General features: G+C 40.8%; 1 protein-coding gene across 2 annotated transcripts in view; it reads right to left on the reverse strand.

Moving 5' to 3' along the window:
- The window catches only part of LOC122804322 (pleckstrin homology domain-containing family H member 1-like), a 1,703,720-nt gene that overhangs the window by 498,460 nt on the left and 1,181,570 nt on the right, over positions 1-23,690 (reverse strand). For both annotated transcript variants that reach the window (XM_044074112.1, XM_044074113.1), the window contains one exon: positions 10,007-10,186. In XM_044074112.1, the coding sequence (XP_043930047.1) occupies positions 10,007-10,186 (180 nt within the window). The remainder of the gene's footprint in view (positions 1-10,006; positions 10,187-23,690) is intronic.

Below are 23,690 nucleotides of genomic sequence, written 5' to 3' on the forward strand. Positions count from 1 at the left end.
CCTCATAGGGAAGCATGGAGTAATCCTGTTCAGAAGAGGAATCAGAGGAAATAGAAACCTGATTAGAAGAATCATACTCTGTCTCTTGGCCTAGGCCTCTTATCAGGAGGCGGATGGGAGCCCCTGATCAAAGTAATTAGGTCTTCGGCCATTTTAAGCATCTGTTTTTTAGGCATGGAAGTCTGAGTAGGAGAATGCTGTACTGGTTTCTTTGTCTTTAGTGCTGCTTTGGTCTTTGTCTTTGAAGCTGAAGATGGCTTACTATATAGTTGTGTAGGTCTGAAGACTACCTAAGAAGCCGATGCCTGCTCAGTGGCTCCGGACCCATCTGAGGGAATGATTTCCGAGTGTCCAGTACCTTGAGTATCCAGAGGCCCAGTCGGCTCCACGTGGGAGTCGGTAGCGGCCTGTGGCTCTGAGATAGCGGGTGCCAGGGGCTGCGAAAGCGCCTCACTGAGAACCGGCGACTGGCCTAGCAGAGGCTTCATCGTCAGTTTTGGACCTCGGATGCCTATCTTTTTCCTTGTCCTTGCGTTTTTTGTAAACTCCGGTTGTTGGCTGATCCGACGGCATTATATAATTAAATCTTCGGCCAAAGTAATGGAATGCAAAATCGAACCGACAGTTGATAGTGCGTTGGTTAAATCTAGCACAAAACCGACAACTATTCAGGGCCTAGGCAAGGAATACAATAAGAGTGAAAATCCTTAGGAGATATTTGCTTCCCACAAGAAATACAATTGTTAACTTTTTCTGACATCGGTATGGAGCAAGAAAAAAGTTTCCCCAATGGGGTACTTAGCTTTAATGAAGACTTCGGTTCTGAAATTCGTATTTGAAAATCTCAGGAGTCGGCCGACCGGCACTTGCAAACTGCTTTTGCTTTGGACACCGCGCGGCAAGAAAGACTGAAGAAAATGGCGTCAGCTGCATCTTTTATACCCCTGGCGCACTGACGTCAGAGAAAAGGCGATAGCAACCGACGCCGGACCTAGACTTTGGAATTCTGGCCGACTGCGGGTAGCCTGCCAGCAGGATAACCTAAGAGTAATGACTGCAACAGTGAAACACGATGAACATCATATGTAGAAGTAATTTAAGAAATACATTTGCTTGACGTATTTGAGGGGAAACTGAAGTTTAAATGCTAATAGAGAAGTAGTGATGAAATAGTAATTTGGTTGTGCTAATTACAAGTAGGTATAGTAGTTTAAGTACTACAATAAAGTGAAGTATCAGAAGGGAATAAGCAGGTTAAGTGACTTATTGCTTTAAAGGGAGGTATAAGAAGGTGAATGAAGGATGTTAGGAGAAACTATGTTCACTATAAGGAGCAGGGACAAACCCAGAAGCCAGAGAGGAAGTCTTTTAGTAATGGTTTGAAAAGATGAAGGTATGTAGGGTTGTATAGTGATAGGTCAGTCAGACAGGAACTAAATCACTGGGGTAACAGATATAGGAGGGCTAGGAGTAGACAGATGAGTTGAGCGGATGGAATAAGTTATGATCACTGGGGGTCAGTTAGTAAATATAAAGGAGGAAACAAAATTGGAGTGATTAAATGCAGACTGACGGTTTAGGAGTTGTGTGTGTATTGTTGTGACTGGGGTACGTCTATATGTATGTGTTTGCCTTTAAGAGGGGTGGCACGTAGATGGAGTTCTAGGTGGAGAACTGTAATGCCATGAGGGCTGCTAGGGAATTGGGGATGGGAGGGGAGTGTAGTAGGAAATATCTCCAACACCTGCAGGAGGAGTCTTCATCTGTTATGCTTTCAGTGGAACAGTGAAACACATAGTATACATAATATATTGTGTCTTTCAGTTCTAAATTTGCCATCAAACCAACTCCCATCACAAACATTTTTAAAAGCATGTGTTACCTGGAAAACTGCATACACTGTCCGTAAACCACTATGCTATTGACAGCCAAGCTACCCTATGTGGTATCATCTTGTTTGCTGTGAGGCTGCACAGCAAAATGCCTCTTGGTCTTAAATTCAAATAAGAGAAAAAAGTATTTTAAGCTGAATATGCAAAGTAGCTTTTTATGCTTTCCTACTTTAATATAAATTACTTTCTCACATTTTAGAAAGAAAGGAACAACAAAAGAAAACAAAAGAAAATTATTTCATTAATTAAACAAATAACACATATAAAACTATAATAAAATGCTTTTAAAAAGTTTGTTTTTTACAGACAATCAGAGAGGAAAAAGAAAGAAGAACTCAGTCTGGCAGTTCAGGACCAATTTTAGAAGGCCAGTTTCTGCTAAACCTGGGTGGCTGTACCTGTAAGAAATCCTTGACTGTCTGCATGGATTTTGCTTTATCCTCCATTTTTTTCAACACCTCTTCTGCTTTAGTGCCAAACAAAATATCATGCTGTAATGGTGCATCTAATAATTTTGCTTTAACATGATCAGGCAGATTTTGTTCCTTTAACCAAGCATGCCTTCTAATAACAGAACTTGTAACAGCGGCCCTGCAAGAGGCCTTCAGAGAATCATAACCACATTGCAAAGTATGCTTTCCTACTTGTTCAGCTGCATGCAATAAATCCTGCAATTCCTTGTTCTCTGAACATTCAGTATTTGTCAACATTTTCTGTTTAAGCTGTGACATTAAATATTGCTGATATTTAAGCATATGAAACTGACAATTTAAAGCCCTCACGGCCAGGGTTGCAGAAGTGTAGACTTTTTCCCCCATCTGTCTAGAGACCTGGAATCGCTATCAGAGGGGACAGGGTTTTTTGCAGTGGAAGCTTTAACCCCCTTGGGACCCTGAGATATAGTTTCTGGGTCAGCAGCGGGGTTTTTATACAGGAATTTATGAGAATCTGGGACCTTGTAGTATATCTGGCTTAGCAGGTGCAGGGGGTAAAGAGTCTGGGGTCAGGCCGGACTCTGAAAATACATCATCTACAATGTCTAGGACAGGTAGAATAGCAAGGGGTCTGTGCTGAGGAAGTAGCAGAAAGTCTCTGAGCCTTTTCTTAGATTCAGAATAATCTTGGCTCTCCCAGTGGAAATGTTCCCTCATGGTATGCAGGGTTTCCCCAAAAGAATAATCCTCAGGAGGAGAGGCTGAAGGAATAGATTCTTCAGGCATCGGAATCCTCATAGGGAAGCATGGAGTAATCCTGTTCAGAAGAGGAATCAGAGGAAATAGAAACCTGATCAGAAGAATCATACTCTGTCTCTTGGCCTAGGCCTCTTATCTGGAGGTGGATGGGAGCCCCTGATCAAAGTAATTAGGTCTTCGGCCATTTTAAGCATCTGTTTTTTAGGCATGGAAGTCTGAGTAGGAGAATGCTGTACTGGTTTCTTTGTCTTTAGTGCTGCTTTGGTCTTTGTCTTTGAAGCTGAAGATGGCTTAATATATAGTTGTGTAGGTCTGAAGACTACCTAAGAAGCCGATGCCTGCTCAGTGGCTCCAGACCCATCTGAGGGAATGATTTCCGAGTGTCCAATACCTTGAGTATCCAGAGGCCCAGTCGGCTCCACGTGGGAGTTGGTAGCGGCCTGTGGCTCTGAGGTAGCGGGTGCCAGGGGCTGCGAAAGCACCTCACTGAGAACCGGCGACTGGCCTAGCAGAGGCTTCGTCGTCAGTTTTGGACCTCGGATGCCTATCATTTTCCTTGTCCTTGCGTTTTTTGTAAACTCCGGTTGTCGACTGATCCGACGGCATTATATAATTAAATCTTCGGCCAAAGTAATGGAATGCAAAATCGAACCAACAGTTGATAGTGCGTTGGTTAAATCTAGCACAAAACCGACAACTATCAACGTTATGATCAGGGTCTAGGCAAGGAATACAATAAGAGTGAAAATCCTTATGAGGTATTTGCTTCCCACAAGAAATACAATTGTTAACTTTTTCTGACATCGGTATGGAGCAAGAAAAAAGTTTCCCCAATGGGGTACTTAGCTTTAATGAAGACTTTGGTTCTGAAATTCGTATTTGAAAATCTCAGGAGTTGGACGACCGGCACTTGCAAACTGCTTTTGCTTTGGACACTGTGCGGCAAGAAAGACTGAAGAAAATGGCGTCGGCTGCATCTTTTATACCCCTGGCGCACTGACGTCAGGGAAAAGGCGACAGCAACCAACGTTGGACCTAGACTTTGGAATTCTGGCCGACTGCGGGTAGCCTGCCAGCAGGATAACCTAAGAGTAATGACTGCAACAGTGAAACACGATGAACATCATATGTAGAAATAATTTAAGAAATACATTAGCATGACGTATTTGAGGGGAAACTGAAGTTTAAATGCTAATAGAGAAGTAATGATGAAATAGTAATTTGGTTGTGCTAATTACAAGTAGGTATAGTAGTTTAAGTACTACAATAAAGTGAAGTATCAGAAGGGAATAAGCAGGTTAAGTGACTTATTGCTTTAAAGGTGAATGAAGGATGTTAGGAGAAACTATGTTCAATATAAGGAGCAGGGACAAACCCAGAAGCCAGAGAGGAAGTCTTTTAGTAATGGTTTGAAAAGATGAAGGTATGGAGGGTTGTATAGTGATAGGTCAGTCAGACAGGAACTAAATCACTGGGGTAACAGATATAGGAGGGCTAGGAGTAGACAGATGAGTTGAGCGGATGGAATAAATTATGATCACTGGGGGTCAGTTAGTAAATATAAAGGAGGAAACAAAATTGGAGTGATTAAATGCAGACTGATGGTTTAGGAGTTGTGTGTGTATTGTTGTGCCTGGGGTATGTCTATATTTATGTGTTTGCCTTTAAGAGGGGTGGCACGTAGATGGAGTTCTAGGTGGAGAACTGTAATGCCATGAGGACTGCTAGGGAATTGGGGATGGGAGGGGAGTGTAGTAGGAAATATCTCCAACACCTGCAGGAGGAGTCTTTATCTGTTATTCTTTCAGTGGAACAGTGAAACACATAGTATACATAATATATTGTGACTTTCAGTTCTAGATATGCCATCAAACCAACTCCCATCACAAACATTTTTAAAAGCATGTGTTACCTGGAAAACTGCATACACTGTCCATAAACCACTATGCTATTGACAGCCAAGCCACCCTATGTGGTATCATCTTGTTTGCTGTGAGGCTGCACAGCAAAATGCCTCTTGGTCTTAAATTCAAATAAGAGAAAAAAGTATTTTAAGCTGAATATGCAAAGTAGCTTTTTATGCTTTCCTACTTTAATATAAATTACTTTCTCACATTTTAGAAAGAAAGGAACAACAAAAGAAAACAAAAGCAAATTATTTCATTAATTAAACAAACACATATAAAACTATAATAAAATGCTTTTAAAAAGTTTGTTTTTTACAGACAATCAGAGAGGAAAAACAAAGAAGAACTCAGCCTGGCAGTTCAGCACAAAGGATTAAGCTAAAAGGTGCTGAGCTGTATCTTGTTCTGGGTTTGATTCCCTCAACCACCATTTGCCCAGTGTGTGACTCTAAGCAAGTCATTTAGGCAGTGTTCCCATGTCATCCCCGAAATGAGGCTTGTGCCTAGTGCATTGATATGGTTAATAAATGAATAAAAGAATCAAGTCAATAAAGAAATGTTATAAAGTTATCACAGTGCAGTAATTAATATTTCACATGATTATTATTTTATCTGAAAATAAAAGATAGGCCTCTCTCATTATTGCTATTGTCTGAAATGTCTCACAATCAACTGCTACACACACAATAAAATTATACTAAAACATGTTCTCTAAAACAACTGATTACTTATAACTGAATGGTTGCCATTCATGGCAGCATGTCATTGCAGTGACTTTAATATTGATCAGAATTCAAACAACTGGAAACAGCATACAGCTGTCCATCCAGGTGATACTAGATGCTAGAGAGAGAGAGAGAATGTAACTCATATGATAAACACGCAAGAACATCCCACTGTATTTTTTGCTAATGATAAAATCTCCCCATGCGGTCAGTCAGCCATAAACTTTGACTTTTAAACACAAAAAAATATGAATAATCACTCTGGGGGCCTTGTTTAAACCAGGACTGACTGAACATTCATAACTGTACTTCCGATCATTGTATGCATTTTGAAACACCAAGCATCACTTTGTCTGAACAAATACTGCAAGACTGCTTTACAATTTAATATAAGTTACAACCATGACATCATCAGTCACATGTTAATATTAATTTGTATAAAAGGATGTTGCCTCATCACTTGTTTTACATAGCACTGAAGACATAAACCGCGAAACAGGTTTACTGATGAGGTTGAGGAGGTGCTGTTTTAATTACATGTACTAGCCTTTTACGAGGAGTGACCAGTAAAAGAGAAGTACATTTAAATTGACTTTTGAGTAGTGGATCTGCTTAATGTTTATGTATATTTATATTTATATACGTGTGTGTGTGTGTGTGTGTGTGTGTGTGTGTGTGTGTGTGTGTGTGTGTGTATGTATGGATCTACTTCACAAGCTCGAAGTTTCAAAACTTCAAAATGCAAATGGTCGAGACCATAAGATCGAAGTTTTGAAACTTCAAAATTAAAATATAAAATAAATAAATAAAAACAAAAACATTTTTACACCCCCTGCTAAATAAATATAACAACTCCGAGATCGCACTACAGTGAGGAAAACAGTAAATTTCCCGTTCTACACTGTAAAGCAATCTCCATTCAAAACATTCAGTTTCAAAACTTCGATCTTATGGTCTTGACCATTTGCAGTTTGAAGTTTTGAAACTCTGAGCTTGTAAAGGGAAACCATATATTAATTAATTATTTGACATTTCATTACTGGAAAAGTCTGACTGGGCATAAATCTCATTTTCAGAGGAGGCCTGAGGAGAAAAACCCCAGAAGGCACCCAGAGGTTACAATAAATTATACAATTGAGATCAATAGAAAAAAAAAAGCATAACTCCAAAGAGAGGCAAAAAACATACATATGTATACATAATTACCTAAGCATACTTCAGTATTATGGAGAAAGAAGTAATAAAGTACAGGAGGTGCAGAAATAGAAACTTGCCAGTAAGAAAAATATTATAGGCAGAGAAAGGTGGAGAAGAGAGGGTAAAAGAAGATTTAAAGATGACATAGGATTCAATAAAAGAAATAAGGGGCAGGTACTAAGAGCAGTAAGAGACATAGTCAGTGTACAGAAAACTGCAAGGAGGAAGGAATACAGAACAGGAAGCGAGAGCTAGATTAAGAAAAAGAAGAATTTAGGAAGGGAAAAAAAAAACAGGTCAGTTTAACCTGGAGAAATGCAAATACAAAGCCTGGAGCTGAGAAGGTATTCTTTTAAGGTATGCTAAGAAATGGGACTTGCAGATGTTGACATAATGTCCGTAGGAATTTTGTTCTAGATTTTTGTCTACTATGCAGGAGTATAAACTAAGTCCTATATTTTTTTTTAGGTTTATGGGTTTCAAGAAGTTGTTTCTGAGATGGGATACGTGGATATTTAGGAAGGTACTGTTTGAGAATGTTACTGATGGATGGACAGTGGAAAGGACTATATATCATTTTGCAGACAAGCAGAAGATTAGTATACGTGAGGTAATTGGGAAACTCAAACCAGTTTAACATTTTCAGAGCACAGCAGTGATAACTTGTATATGACAGACTGGTTGCAAATTAAGCTTGCTTGTTACAACATAGTTCAAGCTTTGTGATCAGGGAGATTTGAATATTGGTAAGAATTGGTGAGGTATACAGTAGAGAAGGTGGAAGGTATGTGTTTGTCAGTGTGACTTTGGAGGAGTTTGTAAGAAATTTTTGGGACCTGTAGAGCATACTGAGTGTTTGATGTGTGTGTGTGTGATTTTTTTTAATACAATTTTGTATATGAATATAAAATTTCAGTTAATCACCAGTTGTGATGCCTAGTAATTTGGTATGAGATATGACTTGTGTATCTGTGTTTTTGAGAGAAGTTATTCTGAAGATGTTTTTGAGAATAGCTAGAGATTTGGGGAGAAATAATAATAGCCTGGTTTTATTGGGATTTAGGAAGAGTGGTTTTCACAGAGCCAGTGTTCAATGAAGTTGGAGGCATTTGAGCAATGGAGTGTAAAGAGGGAAGAGTGTTTGATCAGCAGATGAGGGTGAGTCATTGGCCTACTGGACGAGGGAAGATAAATATCTATGCACACAATATATATATATATATATATATATATATATATATATATATATATATATATATATAGATATAGATATAGATATACAAAAACACACATTACATTATACTCTATATGTATATATATATATATATATATATATATATATATATATATATATATATATATATGTGTATGGGTCTGCTTTGTTTGATAGAAACACATTTCACTGAAACTCATTTCGTCGACACCTCATTTCACTGAAAATTAATTCCATGAGCACAACTCACTGAAAGCTCACTTCACTGAAAACACATTTGACTGAAACTCATTTCGTCTAAACAGGTATATGCCCTGTTCCCCACTGTAGTGCAATCCTGGACTTAGTAAATATAGTCAGGGTGGGTGTGCGGGGCACTGACCCCCACATTGGGGGGTGTGGGGGCTTGGGTATATATTACTTTCTGGAAAGAGTTATTCATTTGACTTGTAAGAATCCATGTCTATGGTTTACAACATTTAAAATAGGTGGGGGGCTCTGCCCCGGAACCCCCCAATGTGGGTCCCCCACACACCACCTTACTATATATACTAACTCCAGGATCACACTACAGTGGAGAACAGGGCATATACCTGTTTAGATGAAATGAGTTTCAGTCAAATGAGTTTTCAGTGAAGTGAGCTTTCAGTAAATTCTGCTCAGACAATTCATTTTCAGTGAAATGAGGCTCCAATGAAATGAGTTTTAGTGAAATGTGTTTTCTATCAAACAAACTAGACCCATACATATGTGTGTGTGTATATATATATATATATATATATATATATATATATATATATATATATATATATATATATATCCCCTTCACAGGATCAGAATTTCAGAATATCAAACCTTCGATTGTCGAAGACCAGAGAATCAAAGTTTTGAAATATCGAACCTTGTGAATGGAGATCTCTGTACAGTGCGGAACAAGCACTTTATCATCCTCTTCACTGTAGTGCAATCTCGGAGTTGATATATTTAAGTAGCAGGGGGTTGTGGGGGGAGCTTGCCCGTGAAATTAGAAGTTTTCACATTTTAGATTTTTTTTTCGTACGTTCGATATTTCAAAACTTCAATCCTCTGGTATTTGATGATCAGAGGTTCAATGTTCTGAATTTCGATCCTATAAAGTAGACCCATAACAAACAAGGGCTCCCCCCACACCCACGCTAATTATATATACCAACTCTGACATCACACTACTGTTGAGAATGTGGAAAAGCCCAGTCCTAGCTGTACCGTGCTTTCACACAATTACCCACGTATCCTGTGTGGTGTCTGAAGTGTCAAAGCACTTAGGTGCAATTTTGCTTTCATGGTCTCTGTATTATGAAGAAGTTGGTGAAGTTCTGATATTAAATTGAAAAAAAGTGCTAAACTTTATCCTGTAGCTGTTGGTCATCTTCTACAGAGTTTATGTTAGTTATTAGTTTGTTTCTCTTTTGCCAATGGTTTTAGTTATTTATAGACACACAAAATGCACAGAAAGCACGAGACTGAGAATGTACAACAAAAAGTTCTTGCGGAAATCTGTATGTCCTGCATGATATCTGACCATTTATTTTTCCTTTGCTGCAGCTAAACTTCTTCTAGACTGTATTTGGAAAGAGCCTTTTAGTTTAAGTTACCTCACGACTTACAAGCATTATAAAATAAAACAGTGCATTTCCGTGGCTCAAAGCACTATAGGAATTAAAGTATAAATAAGTCAGTAGTATAAGATATGCTGCCTGAATGCTTGTTTCAAATCTGTCTTTAAGTTTCTCTGACTGCACTAATTGTGTAACAAGGACACATTAAAATGAGTATTTGGATTTTGGTAATATTACGCATCAGCCTACATGGCTGATCTTGAGATTTGTAATTACAATACCTTTTCATACTTTGTCCCAATATGCAAGTAAGTTGGGCTCTGGTCCTTGGGATGGATAACAAGGGTAAAATGAGAAGAAAGAAATCCACGACCTCCAGCTTCGTAGTCTTCATCAGAATCACATGACCGATCAACCTCTTCTACTCTTGCATGCTGAAGATTCAGATGTCCCAGTGGATACTAAGAGATAAATATACTATAATCATATACAAAGTCCTGACGGTGATTGGCCATTTTGTCAAAAACATGAAAAATAAAAATACAAAACATTTTGAACAGTCATGCTCTACATAACAGAAGTATTCCACCAAAGTCAGACTCAACACCATCACTTGCAATTGCAACCTTCAAGCTGTTACACTTTGAAAATAATGCAACACACTAACATCTGAAACATCTATCAGTGTACTAATTTTCCTGCATGTCATTTGATGATGGAATCTTCTTGTGCAGATTTCCTTTAGTGCGTTGTTCTGTTGAAATAAAATCTCAGTTGCCTATACAAATTTAGTGAGTGCATAATTTTCCCCTTATTCCGGGGTCATAGAAAAAAATAAAGAGGTGAAAAGTTCTTGCACCCTTCTGATATGGGGTGTCCGTCCTCAGGCAGCCTGATGTTTCCCCAATCGTCACGCGGTTGCAGTGTCGCACGCCACAGCCTGGTAGTTCAGCTTGCCCCAGAAAGCAGGTGCCCTCTTGCCTCTTGGAAGGGAAAAATTGCCAAAATCAAACATTAGCCTAACATTAACAACATACAAAAATTTAATACCCCCAGCTAGCACACCAAAGGTGGCACCCACAAGATTTATTACAGAGGAGGGAGGCTAAGAGAGAGGCAGATGCAAATGCATACGGGTACCATCTACATATGGTGGTAGGTACAAGTACATATGTGTGAGAAACATATGGCATCTGGCATCATCATATGGTGGACATACCAGGTCAAAGATAGCCATGGATGGGTACTGGTAAGGTGAATTGTAATTACCCTAATCTGGCGTATGCAAATCTCCTAAAAGCAGATCTGTGGCTGTGAGGCCCTGCCAGCTTAGCAAATGAGGGCCTGGAGGATCCTGGAAACTAAAGAAATGTCTTTTATGTGTGCCTTTTAAAGAGGAGGCTGTGGAGGGCTGTGCTCTTTCTAGAATGAGTCTATCCATTAGTCTTATGTTGATTCTTTCCATCTTTTTCCTAAGCAATTGACAAGTATTCTATCAATTTCCAACCAGTCTGAAATCCTGAAATTTTTTCCTTTTGTTGAAGTATTAGCACGCATGTGGCAGTGGGTTGTTTTCTGAAACCTTTAGTTCTGTCCAAGTAGTAGCACCAACTGTCTGAATGTCAGGGTGCAAGAGTTTCTGCCCTTGTTTTTGTGGATTTGGGCACGGATAGGCAAGTGAATTTAATGATTCAGTAATGAAACCCTGGAAACCACTGGCTGAACCATGTACTGAAAAGTTCTTAATGACTGTTCCAATGAAAGGGCTGCCAAAAGGAATTGCACCCGAAAGGCTGGTCTTGCCAGTATGAAGACTGGGGTCAGTCTTCCAAGCTAAGGTACTGTTGACCTTCTAACTGAGTTAGTTCAATGGGTAGAGTTGTGTTGGACTTCAGTTAAGGGTTTGTAATTCCTCAAGCAAACTAGGTTTGTAGGTAGCAGTTCTTGGGAGCAGAACATTTAGTAATTCTCTCTAGAAACTATGCTAAAGAAGGGAGAGGAAAACTGTTTTGGATCCAGTATGCTACTCTAGTGAAATTTAATAAAAATAAGGTCTTATAGTGTTAAGACCACATGAAATTGGAACATTTCCGCTATTCCAGACAAGATGGTAATTGTCCATCTTGTAACCTAGGTCTTCCCTTTGTGGTATCGGCGAGATGTTCAATAATATTGTTTGCTGAATCTGTCTTCCTGAAGGAAGGCTGGCCCATTCCATACTAATATTCTTACCTTGTGGATCTGGGCAGGCTGGAGTTCTCAGGATTGAATCAAGGTCAGTTTTAGGGTTGCTGTTAGTTGTTTATTTGTTGTCAGGAGAGTTGTTTGAATCTGTGCTGTGTCGGTGTATCTGTGTCTTAGCAGTAGGGGCCATGGTTTTGGTAGGCTATGCATGCTCCTTAACAGTGGGTAACCAATTACATCTTGCTGCCGGAGCCACTTGCATAATCACTTTGGCTGCTCAAGCTGAAAGAGAGAACACCTCAGTACTTAATGGGGATCCAAATGATGTTCTCCCAGCTCTTTCTTTCTAGTGATCAGTGTGTCCTGGAGGGTATTTTCTTGTCCAGATTTTTGGTGGGTGATATGTCCTTGGGAATGTCCTGGGTGCCCTTGTTCCGGCCTCCCCAAGAAAGTGTTATGGTAGGCTGTATGTCTGAGTTGCAGCATCAGAATCCTGGCGCCAAACTGATGTTGTTTGTAGTCCACAATCGCCAGTGTCTTTGAAGCTGTACATTGATTCATTGAGAGTGTAGATGTATATTGATGTTAAGGAAGAATCAATAGATTCATTACCAGTACCTCCTTGTTTATCGTCCTTATTAGTAGTGTTTTTTGATTTTGAAAGTAGATGGCCTTGATGTCTGTAAAGTTTGAAGGAGATAGCTCTGATGCAGAGAAAAGCTTTTTCTTTTTTGTGTGCATGTATCACTACTTCTCTTTCTTCCATGTTTGTTCTTGGTGTACCTGCTAAGTGACCCGTGTCCTAGGATACCTCTGCCCTCACTGTGAAAATAGTGCTCTGTTGGACTGCGTCTGGAAGCCTACCAAGGAAACTGTTGGCTTTCTGATGGACACCCTGGGTTGGAAGTTTCCAACTGAACTGTGCACAGAAATTAAAAGTGAAGGCAACCACTGTGTTTGTGGGTAGCCTAAACTGTATTCGAACTGTCCTGAGTCCATAGCTGTAAGGGCCCGCCACAAGGCTTTCATATAGCCCCTGTTAATTGGCCTTGTCAGAGCCATTTGATGCCAGGGCAGTTTGCTTTGTTTTTCTTCTCTCTTCAGTAAGTTTTCTTGGTTTCCTCTCTTGATCCCCGTGAGTTGTTGGTGTTTTCTTCTGTGAGATAAGCCGGTTTGTTTCTAGATCATATCAAAAAAGGTCCAACTTTGGGAGAATTCATTGGGCATAATGTGCAGTTGATTTGTGTATGTTGGGCCTGAAGATTGATGGCATGCTATAAGTTGATGTTCAAATTTTGTTGGTTGTCCAGTTGTATTGTGCAATTACTTCCAGATATGAGTATATTTGAATCCTTATTACTGATGCCAGGCATTTCGTGAATACTCTGGGTGCAGTAGATAAGCCAGGTGGCAATACTGGGCAGGCATAATGCCTTTGTCTGTCTCTGACCCTTGAGCAAATCTCTAGGGGCTTGTCTGCATTTGTCTCTGCACCCTTGCTGATATGGATGCCTCTGCTGAGATCCTTGAGCCCCAAGCCAAGACATGAAGAGATCTTGCCCAGGTACTGTAGAGTCAGCAAAGAGTGAGTTTTGGCACAATGAGATAAGAGTTCCATATTTTCTGAAATGAGGAATTTTTCTTGGAACAAGGAATAGCCTGGAGTAAAATCCTTGGCCTTGTTCTGAAATGGCCTTTTTCTGAGTATGGAACTTTTCTGGGCTTTCATTTTGTATATCATTTGGATTTTGTTTCCGTCTCTTTGCCTGCATTTTTGGCATGCCTTTCTTTTTGCTTTTTGTCTTGTGTGGAAATTGAAGAACCTGTTTGAGATTATATTTGGAGTGTCCATTTGTCTTGTGTAAGTTTGTCCAATTCTTTGAGAGAAAAAAAAAGCTTTTCGCCCCAAGGTTAATTTCTAGCCGAGCCCTGGTTGAGGCAAAATAAAGTCATTGAGTTTGTCTTGCAGCAGTTGCAGATTACAAACTTTGCCTCTTCTGGGACGGAGGTTGCTGTGGCCGACCTCTGTAGGAACCTGTGCCCTCTACCTCTGTACGCCTGTTCCTGCCCTTGAGAAAATCTTCTGTGTGAAGTTGGGAAGGACCTGGAAAGACTTTCTTCTTTGCTGAATCTAGAGGCGGTTGGACTTGAAGAAAATACCAACTGTTTTTTTGGAATTTTTCCTTTTCCTCAGAATTTCTTTAGGGCGTCTTGAGAAGTGGGGCAAATAACTTTACTTTTTCAGTGAGCTCAGCTTAGCTTTAGCATTTACATTCTAGTTCAATTGTTCCTTCCCAAGCATCCCTGCCGTATGACAACACCTGTCATTTGCGACCACATGGAAACTGTCGTCCTAAATTGGCACACACAGAAAAGAAGTGGTTGCTGCTGAGTTGGGGGAGTTATGTCAAGGGAGATTAAGGTTTACCTGTGGTCGGGCAGTTCTTCAGACACAATTTCTTTCTACTTTCTTTCATGTGATACTCTTGATTATGAATCATGTTTTTAATGCAATTTAATGCCCTCATAGTTTACAGGCTACAGTATACCCTTTTACCCCCCTGCTAGGACCCTGGACTCCCCTTTGCCAGGAGTGGGTTTTAGTAAGCAAAGTAGCCGCTCCCATAGAGACCCTGTGAAATAGTTTCCAGGTCAGCAGAGTGGTGGTTATAAGAAAATTATGTGACCCGGGACCACCTATAATGCTCCGCAGGGGTGGAGGGGCCGAACAGAGAATGTCACCAGATCATACATCAGTCATTATAATACATCATAATCTGAACATTTAAATGGAGAGCTAATGAAAAGGTCTATGCTAAAAGTAAGAAGAAAGGTGTGAGGAGAAACCTGATTTCCCCTGGCATCCTAGATGTGCTCTTTGAACCAAAGAAGGGTCTCCCAGTGAAGGAAGCCAAGGAGGAAGGCTCTGGGAGGGAGGCCAAGAATGAATTCCTAAATCCGAGAGGCCCTGGAGCCTCGTCTGAGCCTGCCCTCCCTTGGCCAGGTCTCCTGAGGAAGGGGGCCAGGAGGAGGGCTCTAGGGCCCTTTGTCTAGGGGGTTGAGAGCCCTTTTTGTCTAGGGGAACAGGAGAGCCCGAGATGAAGCTGAGGACCCCTCTTAGACAAGGTTAAATCTTAGTGACTTAGAGAACTACCCTGAGGAATAACTCTGGGTTCACAGGGTTTTGGTGTTAGTGTTTTTTGTTTAGCCCTGGTGAGAGCATATTAACAGACATGGATGCAGGAGGCCACAGGCCGGTAGCTTTAGTTGGCAGTATGTGGGTGCTGGTGGTGTGGGAGATTTCCAGTACACACCAGGCAATTCTAGGATTCTCAAATTGACTGGCCTCCTCGTCAGCCGAGTATGGGGCGAGGCCAGGTAGGGTTTCGGGGTTTCAAGTAAAGGACTCGACCGAGACCCTCAGAGAGGGCTTACTTTTGTTCAGCCAAGCCATGATTTATGTAGGTTTCAATCCTGTCTTTCCGTTTTTTAATTAAATGTTGATGTAAATGTCCGACGGCATTTTCCGAAGTATCCCTTAAAAAAACTCTGATCCCAAAAATCACTTCTACTAGAGAGTCGTTGGTTGAAGGAGGAGGCTGAACAGGCCAAGGTCGGGCCTGAGGCTCAAGCAGGTGCTACAATAAAGTGGGGCCTACTTATGAGAACTTGCTTCCTGACAAGTTACACAATTATTAACTTTTTTTGACATCGCTTACACAATTATTAACTTTCCAACGGGTACTTTAGCTTGAAAGAGTCTCAACTGAGGTACTTAGCTTGCGAGACCGACCGGGATAACAAGTTACTGCTTGTGACGCACGAGCACTGGCAAGAAGACTGGGAAGATGGGTGGGGAGGCTTATTATACCCCAGGAGCTGTGACGCCTGGGAAAGGGGCAGCGATCTAAGGCCCGGACCCAGACTTTTTGAGCCGAAGGGCTGCCTGAGGCAGGACAACCCATATGTGATGACTGCAGATGCATCCTTGAAGGACATCCTTCTCCACCTTAACCGCAGAGTAAGCCTTAGTCCTTAGGATGGCTATTTTCTTTTTGAACGTTAGAAGGGGCTCTTTACATTCAACAGCATGCAGCTCTGAAATTCTTCTAACAGTTTTTAGTGCCATACACAATGTAGCATTCCAAGACAGAATTTTGAGGGAGACTAAAGCAGTTGGCTCAAAATAGACAAGATGAGCTTTTTCCAAGACATAATTTAGGTTCCATGGTAAAGTAATTCTCTTTTTTTTGATCTCAAATGCAACACACATTTTAGGAACTACCTAACCGGCATATGGAAATAGAGTGGTAGTTCCAGTGGCAGACCAACTAAGATGGCCAATATAAGCACCTTAAGAGAAGAATTTAATATGCCTGTTTTGCAGAAGTCTGACAAGTAAGCGAGAACCAGTGACATTTGGGCAGAATATAGGTCCTGCACTCCACTATGGCACTCCAGGCATAACCTTTTCTATTTTGGAATGATTTCCTTTTGTTAGTTGTTTAGTGCCTCCCTAATGATATGTAGTACATCCTCAGTAAACATGTCTAAAGGGAATGAGCATCGCATTGCCTACACTGTCAGCCTCTGCATTCTCAAGTTTGAGTGTAATAGCCTTCCCTTGTCCTGAGTAAAGAGAACCATTAATGGGGTAACAGGAAATTGTTTACACGTGTGTGACAGAAGGGAGAACTGATCATAGCTCTGCCAGAATGGAGTTACCAATAGCACTTTTGGTATGACCTCCTTTACCTTTTGCGACACCCTTGAGATCAAGGGTAATGTAGGGAACACACTGCGCAAAGGATCTCCCAAGTTTATGAAGAAGGCATCTGTTGCCCAGGCATCCACTGCTGGTATCCTGGTGTAGGATTTACTCAGTTGCCGGTTTTCTGGAGAAGCAAACACGTCTATACTGGCAATCCCCATCTGTGAACAACATGCAAAAAAATGTCCCTGTTTAGCATCAACTCAGGGGGTGTCTGCTTCTGTTCTGCTCAGCTGGTAAACTAACAAATTCTCCTGTGATAAGATTTATGCTGCCATAAGGGTCAGACCTGACTTCTGGGCTCACTGCTATGCTTGGACTACTAGGCAAACTAGCCAGCACAGAAGGTATGAATGTGTACCTCCCCATTTGCTGATGTATCTAATCACTGTGCTGTTGAATGGATATGCAATGCTCCTCTTTTCCAAATGGGCTAGAATGCCTTAAAGGCAAGAACCACTGCCCTAATTTCCTTTATGTTGATGTGTCTCCTCCTGAAGACCCTATACAAGTTGTCCAGGCTGACTCCAAAAGGAGTTACCTTGAAGATTACCTGCATTAAACTTAGTTCACATCTACCATGAGAGCTCACTCTCCACTCAGGAAGCTTAAGGAATGGAGCACTGCATGGAAAGGACATGCTGGTACCAACTATTCTCATAAGTCCCACTGTAATCTCCTCATGTTCAGTCTTGCCAATGGGACCATTATACAGGTTCATAGGTAGGTACTAGGCTATTGGCCCTAGGGCCTATATAAGCCTAGCCAAAAAGGTACCCTGGCTTTCGCCACCCAAGAAAATTATTTTCCTGTGCCCGTGTCAAGCAGAGCCACAGAAGTGATCCCCAGGGTGAATTTCCTATTTCCCATCCAGTCATCAAGATTATTCTTAAAGAGTGCTAATGAGGAGCTCTGTTTGACATAGATAGGTAGTCTATTCCAGAGTATGGGAAGTCTCTAGGACAGGAATCTATCCCTCCAGCATGTTCTGTTTATTGTGGTGACAAGGTTTAGGTCCCTACAGCATGTAGCTCGGAGGAATTGGGATTTCTTTAAGTGGAGCATGTCTAACAGCTCTGGGTTTGACATAGCTTTGTATGTTAGGCAGAGATCGCCTCTGAGTAGGCGATATACTACGGAGTAAAGCTGGAGTTTTTTGAGACAGTCTGCGTAGGGCATCTGTTTGAGGCCAGTAATCCTCTGTGTGAGGTATTTCTGTGGCCTTTCCAGTTGTTGTAGATGCCTTGTGAGGTACATACCAAAAGGGGCGTTGTACTCTATAATGGGTCTAATGAGTGATGAGAAGAGGGGAACAATTACCTCTTTTTTTCTGGGTGAGAAACCTTTTGTGATGAGGTGTGCCATGTAGAAGGATTTCCTGACCACTGTGGCAATGTGACTATCAAAGGAGAGACTACTGTCCACCTGTGTCCCAAGGTCTGTTATCACACTTTCAGTGTTAAGTAGACTACCACCTATGTGTACAGAGTTTTTACCAAAGGGGATGGCAATGCACTTTTTGGGATTGAGCTTCAGGCCATGGCTTTGACACCAGGCATCTGTCTCAGTGAGGCCCTTTTGTAGGATGTCCACATCGTTAGAAATTTCAATTATGGCTCCTAGTTTGCAGTCATCTGCAAACTTCATTAGCCAAAGACCTTCTGTGTTAGCCTGTACTTCAGAGAAGTAGATACCAAACAGGAGAGGACCCAGGACTGAACTCTGTGGTACTCCACTTGTCACTGGTCCTAAGTCAGATTTGGAGTCTGCTACTTTCACAGTGTGGGTTCTGTCCATGAGCCAATTGGCAACCCATCTTGTGACATAGGGATTTATACCTAGTTTAGTGAGTTTATCTATAATTCCAGAGTGGGGGATAGTGTTGAAAGCCTTTGCGAGATCTAGATAGGCTGTGTGAATCACCTTACCCTCATCTATGACTTTGGTGACTGCTTCAAATAAGTCTATCAGGTTTAGGAGACATGATATGCCTTTTACAAACCCGAACTGGGTGGGGTCCAGAGTTTGGAGATTACCAAAGTCTTTGTTTGTGTTCCATGATGATACGTTCCATGGCCTTGCAGACTAGGCTCGTCAGGCTAATGGGGCAGTAGTTCCCGGGGTTCATCGTGGCTCCCCCCTTTGTGGAGTGGGATAACCGCCATGGTGCACCATTCAGTGGGCACAAAGCCTGAGATGAGGCTATGATTGAACATGGTACTTAGGTGGGGAGCCAGTTCATTCTGTAGTTCGTGTAGAACGCAGCCTGGGATATTGTCAGGTCCGATGGATGCTCTGTCATTGGCTTTGGAGAGTGTGTTTTTTACCTGTGCAGCCATGATTACAGGAACTTTGCATTCATCCGATATAGAGTTAGGCCCTCTAGGGGGTGAGAGGGGGGTAGAGTTAAGCACTAAACCTATCTGCCAGGATGTTAGCAATATCAGTTGGTTCTGTATATTTAGTTCCATTGTGCTGTAACTCAGAGCAGGTCTGAGTGTTGACATTGAGATTCTTGACATAGCTATAGAATGCTTTGTGGTTGTCTTTAGAGTAATGCAAAAAAACATAATGACTAAGACCCTGAGTTCTGGTTTCTGTATGCAGCCTGTCCAAAAATATAGTGATAGAAAGATAATGTTGCCTTAGGGGATGAAGGCTCTTTCCTTTTCTGTATCCAGCAATTCTCTGGAAAAAAAAACACTTGTCTTGATAGTGAAACAAATTTCAAAGATGCAGGGAAAGCCCTAAGGACTAGAAGCAATCCAGAGTTATTAACTCTGGCCTTCAAGACCTCCTCCAGGAGTGCTGTCTTGAAGAGGAAGTCAACCAGGAAAGGCAAATGGGAATACCCTCTGTCCTGCAAAAGGCAATTACTGAAGCCAAGTACTTTGCAAACACTCTTGATGCAGCAAACAGTCCCAAGGCTTGCATATTTTGCTCTCTTACCTAACTCCTTCCATGGGTGGTGGCATTAACACAAAGCTGGATAAGGAATGAGGCACAGCTCAGGAGGCATACCCACTCTAGGTCCTGGGTTGACATGCCTCCAGACCAGCAGTTTCTTCACAAACTGCCTTCTGCCAGGGCTATGAAAGACTAACCTACCACTGTAGCCCCTCATGACACCAGGACAGGCATGCCTATCCTCCCCTGCCTACACTCTCAAGCACTCGAACTGCTGACTGAACTTAGGTCACATGGACATACTCAAGGCTTTATTCCAGAAATGCTAGGAATTGTTGAAAGTTAATTTGTTCAATATTCAAAGTGTCTGAGCATTTTTGGTGTTCTTGGATTTGTTTTCTACATCTAATAAAGTTACTGATTTTCTTAGACATCTTTCCATACAAACCATAAATAACAATTAACTTATGGTAATATACAAATAAGAACATTTTTCCCCAGAAGACTTGTTATCCTGATTGAGTATACAGGTTGAACTAATGGAATGACAACACAACCAAACATTAAACTTATTTTTTTAAACTTGTATTGATTAACTAGGGTAGAACACTGACTATCAAAGAACTTATTCAGACTCAGTCCAGGACATTGTCCCTCTTGATACCACCAATGTCCTAATGTCCAAGTACCAGGGCATTCACCAGGTCAAGATGGCAAAGATGAAGACATCTGAAAGGCAGGCCAGCCATCAGGCTTATCAGTAACATAGGTAGGACGAAGGGGCAATTGCCCCAGGTGCAAAGTGTTAGGCAGCGTGATTGGCCATTTGATTCTGATCACTTTTTAGTGCATACCAGCTTTTAAAAGCTGGTATTGCATTTGCGGTCAAACACAAATGCTGTAGCAATCTCTGTGTGGTCTAAATTGTAGCAGTTTGCTACAGTTTAAATTATTTTTTTTCTTTTTTACTAAAATGGTGTAAATTGTAGCAACTGCCTGAGTTTTTTTCCCCACACTAAAATCTGAGGAAATAGGTTCGGGGTCAGGACACACTAATGGGACCTGACTGGCTTCTGCACTTCTGGAGTCCTAGGCACCTGACTGTGGACCTCTTTTTTTTTTTTTATTAAATTGTCCCTTAACTGAGGAAGTGCAGGGGTGAGACATAGTAACTGCACAGGACACCAGATCACAGACTTTTTTTTATGCTCTTCTACTGAAGAGCTAGGGCAGTAAGGAGGGGGCACCATTTCAGACATGAGCCCCAGGTGCTACTAAAGCCAGTCACTCCTTTAGGGCTTATGCAGGTAGAATTCTAAGAGTCAGTTCTGCAGCTTGAAGTAGTCACTACTGCAGCAGTGGGTATTATGACAAACATCAGCACTTATGCTTTATATTTCACATACATATTAAATTATACTGTTTAACAACACATTACATGTGTGGACATTTGTTCTGTGGTGTCATCCTACATTTATGTTCACAGGTGATAAGCAGCTGTAATGCATTAAGAAGAATCTAATGGAAATTTCACTAAATTTTAACAAACCTTTTTAATGTGTTAAACCTTATCTTATATACAAACTGTAGTGATAAAATTACAGAACGTCTCTGCAAATTGAACTAAAATCATTTGTTTGCATTGGAATTCTATGATTAGGTCACAGACAAAAAGCCTGTAACACATACTGGTACTTTTAATCCGTTTGGACTCTTCATTACATTTTACAGGTATAAGATAACCTTATTATGATTCCAGTCATTTACTGTGTTTACATTGGTAGCACACAGATATGTGCTTGTCGATTTAATGCAATTTTAATGATCATGCTTTTAAATTATGTCAAATGACTTATTTTGAACTTGTTTGGTGTGGCAGCAATATTTGTTTGAATCCTGGGCAAACTATTGCTTTATATGAGCATTTTTGACATTCTGAGGTCTTGTTTTCTCACTTATACCTCACATTTTGCAACAAGACAAAATGTTAACTGGGTGACAGATTTTTAGGCTAGATTTAGCTGAAGAAATGTTGAGCAAATATTTTTGTAAATAATGTTTGTGAATAGTTGTTCTAATTAATTTATTTGAATTTGTTTGATGTCATCAGAATTATTGTACGAATTTTGGGCAGGTTACCAATTTGTATGAGATACTTTAACACTCAGAATCTTGTTTTTTTATTTTTGTTTTTATAATAAGCTACAAGATAATCTGTTAACCAGTGATATTTTCTAGTCCCAAATCATCTGCAAAAGTGTTGTGTAAACATTAGTGTCAACTATTTCTTTCCTGCTTTAAGTTTTTGTTTTCTGTCTTTTAGATCAGCATTGAAAAAGCCTTTGAGACGAAACCATGTTCTGGGGATCTATGTGATAAAGACAGTTATTTAAATATTCGGTGCTGGTTTTATCTTTTCAGCATGTTTGTACTGACTTTGTCCACCTCTCTTTGTGTGTTCTTTCTTTTGGATTTAAATATTATAAATTATACATAAGCACACACAGTATATATATATATATATATATATATATATATATATATATATATATATATATGTATTCATGCATAGGTCAACCTCACACGTAAGTCGAGGAGCAACTTTTGAGACCAAAAAAAACATTAAATGCACTGACTTATGTAGAAGTTGATGTGTTGATATCTGGGGACAGTAGTAATAGTTCACACTGCCTAAGTGGTGATCCATTCATTATCTTCCATGCCCCCACCCCCTTAGTGGGGCTGTATGTCCATGAATGATAGCAGCAAGTACAATATTTTGGGGATTGCTTTTTAACATTTCTTTGTGATCACAATGGTGACTGCCAAGCACAGCTATGTTTAGCTAATCTCTGGCAGTGGACGCTGTCCTTACTTCCCTCAGCAATAATCCATTCATTATTTTTCTTTCTTTTGCCCTTTTGGCAAATGCCATACTGGATGGGGGGGGGGGGTCATGTCCCCTGAATGGGAGCGACACATACATTACTTCAAGTATCATTTCTCATAATTTCTTTGCGATTGCAGAGACAGTTGCCAATCACAAAGTGTTGATTATGGACTTCAAATGATGGTAACTTGGTGACAGAGAAAGTACATTGTGTACACTTACCATAAATGTAGAAGTTCAAAGTGTATTCACTGTTGCAGTCCTCACATATGGGTTATCCGGCTCCCGGCAGCCCTCAGTCGGCCCGAATACCAGAGTTCTTGGTATATGATGTCAGCTGCCGCCGGTTGTAAAACTGATGTCAGTACGTCAGGTATAAAGGGAGGCAGCCAATGCCATTTCCTCAGTTTTTCTTGCCTTAACTGTCAGGTGCCCCCAAAAGAAGGCTAACCCAGGAAGGTAGCACCCTGGACACATGTCATAAAAAAATAAATATATATATATAGTCTGTGCCTTAGGAAAAAAGGGGGAATGGAAGGTGGGAAACCAGGACTGCAATAGTGAATACACTCAAACATCTACATTTATGGTAAGTGTACACAACTGTACTATGTTCTTTGTGTTTTACTGTTGCAGTCCTCACATATGGGTTGATTCCCAAAGCCCAGGAAAAAAAAGGGTGGAGGAAGGATCACAGATTAAGGGTCGGTAAGAAGGCCCCGCAAAACTGCAGAGACAAAATCAGCCCTGGATTTAGAAAACAAAGGTAGACTGTAATGCTTTGCGAAAGTATGGATAGAAGACCAAGAAGCTGCCTCTAGAATGTCCTTAGTAGGCCTACCTCTCAGAAAGGCTGCAGAGGTAGAGGCTGCTCTAGTAGAATGCGTCCTAATATCCTGAGGGGGAACCTTCCCATGCTGCAGGTAACAAAAGTGAATACAATGAGCAATCCATTTGGAGATGGTTTGTTTTGAAATAGTGTTACCGAGCCCCAGGAGCAAAACTAATCAACAACTGTTCAGATTTTCTAAAGGATTTAGTCATGTCTAAGTAAAATTTCAGCTGTCTATGTACATCAAGAGAGTGCAGAATCCTTTCCCCTTTATTTTGGGGATTGTTGAAAAATGTAAGCAGGTGAATAATCTGGTTAAGGGTCAAACTGGAAACTACCTTGGGCATATAGGAGGGATTGGTTCTCAGAGAAACCCGATCT

This window comes from Protopterus annectens, chromosome 6.part0 (assembly GCF_019279795.1).
Source record: "Protopterus annectens isolate FY-2018-M chromosome 6.part0, PAN1.0, whole genome shotgun sequence".
NCBI classification, from domain to species: domain Eukaryota; kingdom Metazoa; phylum Chordata; order Ceratodontiformes; family Protopteridae; genus Protopterus; species Protopterus annectens.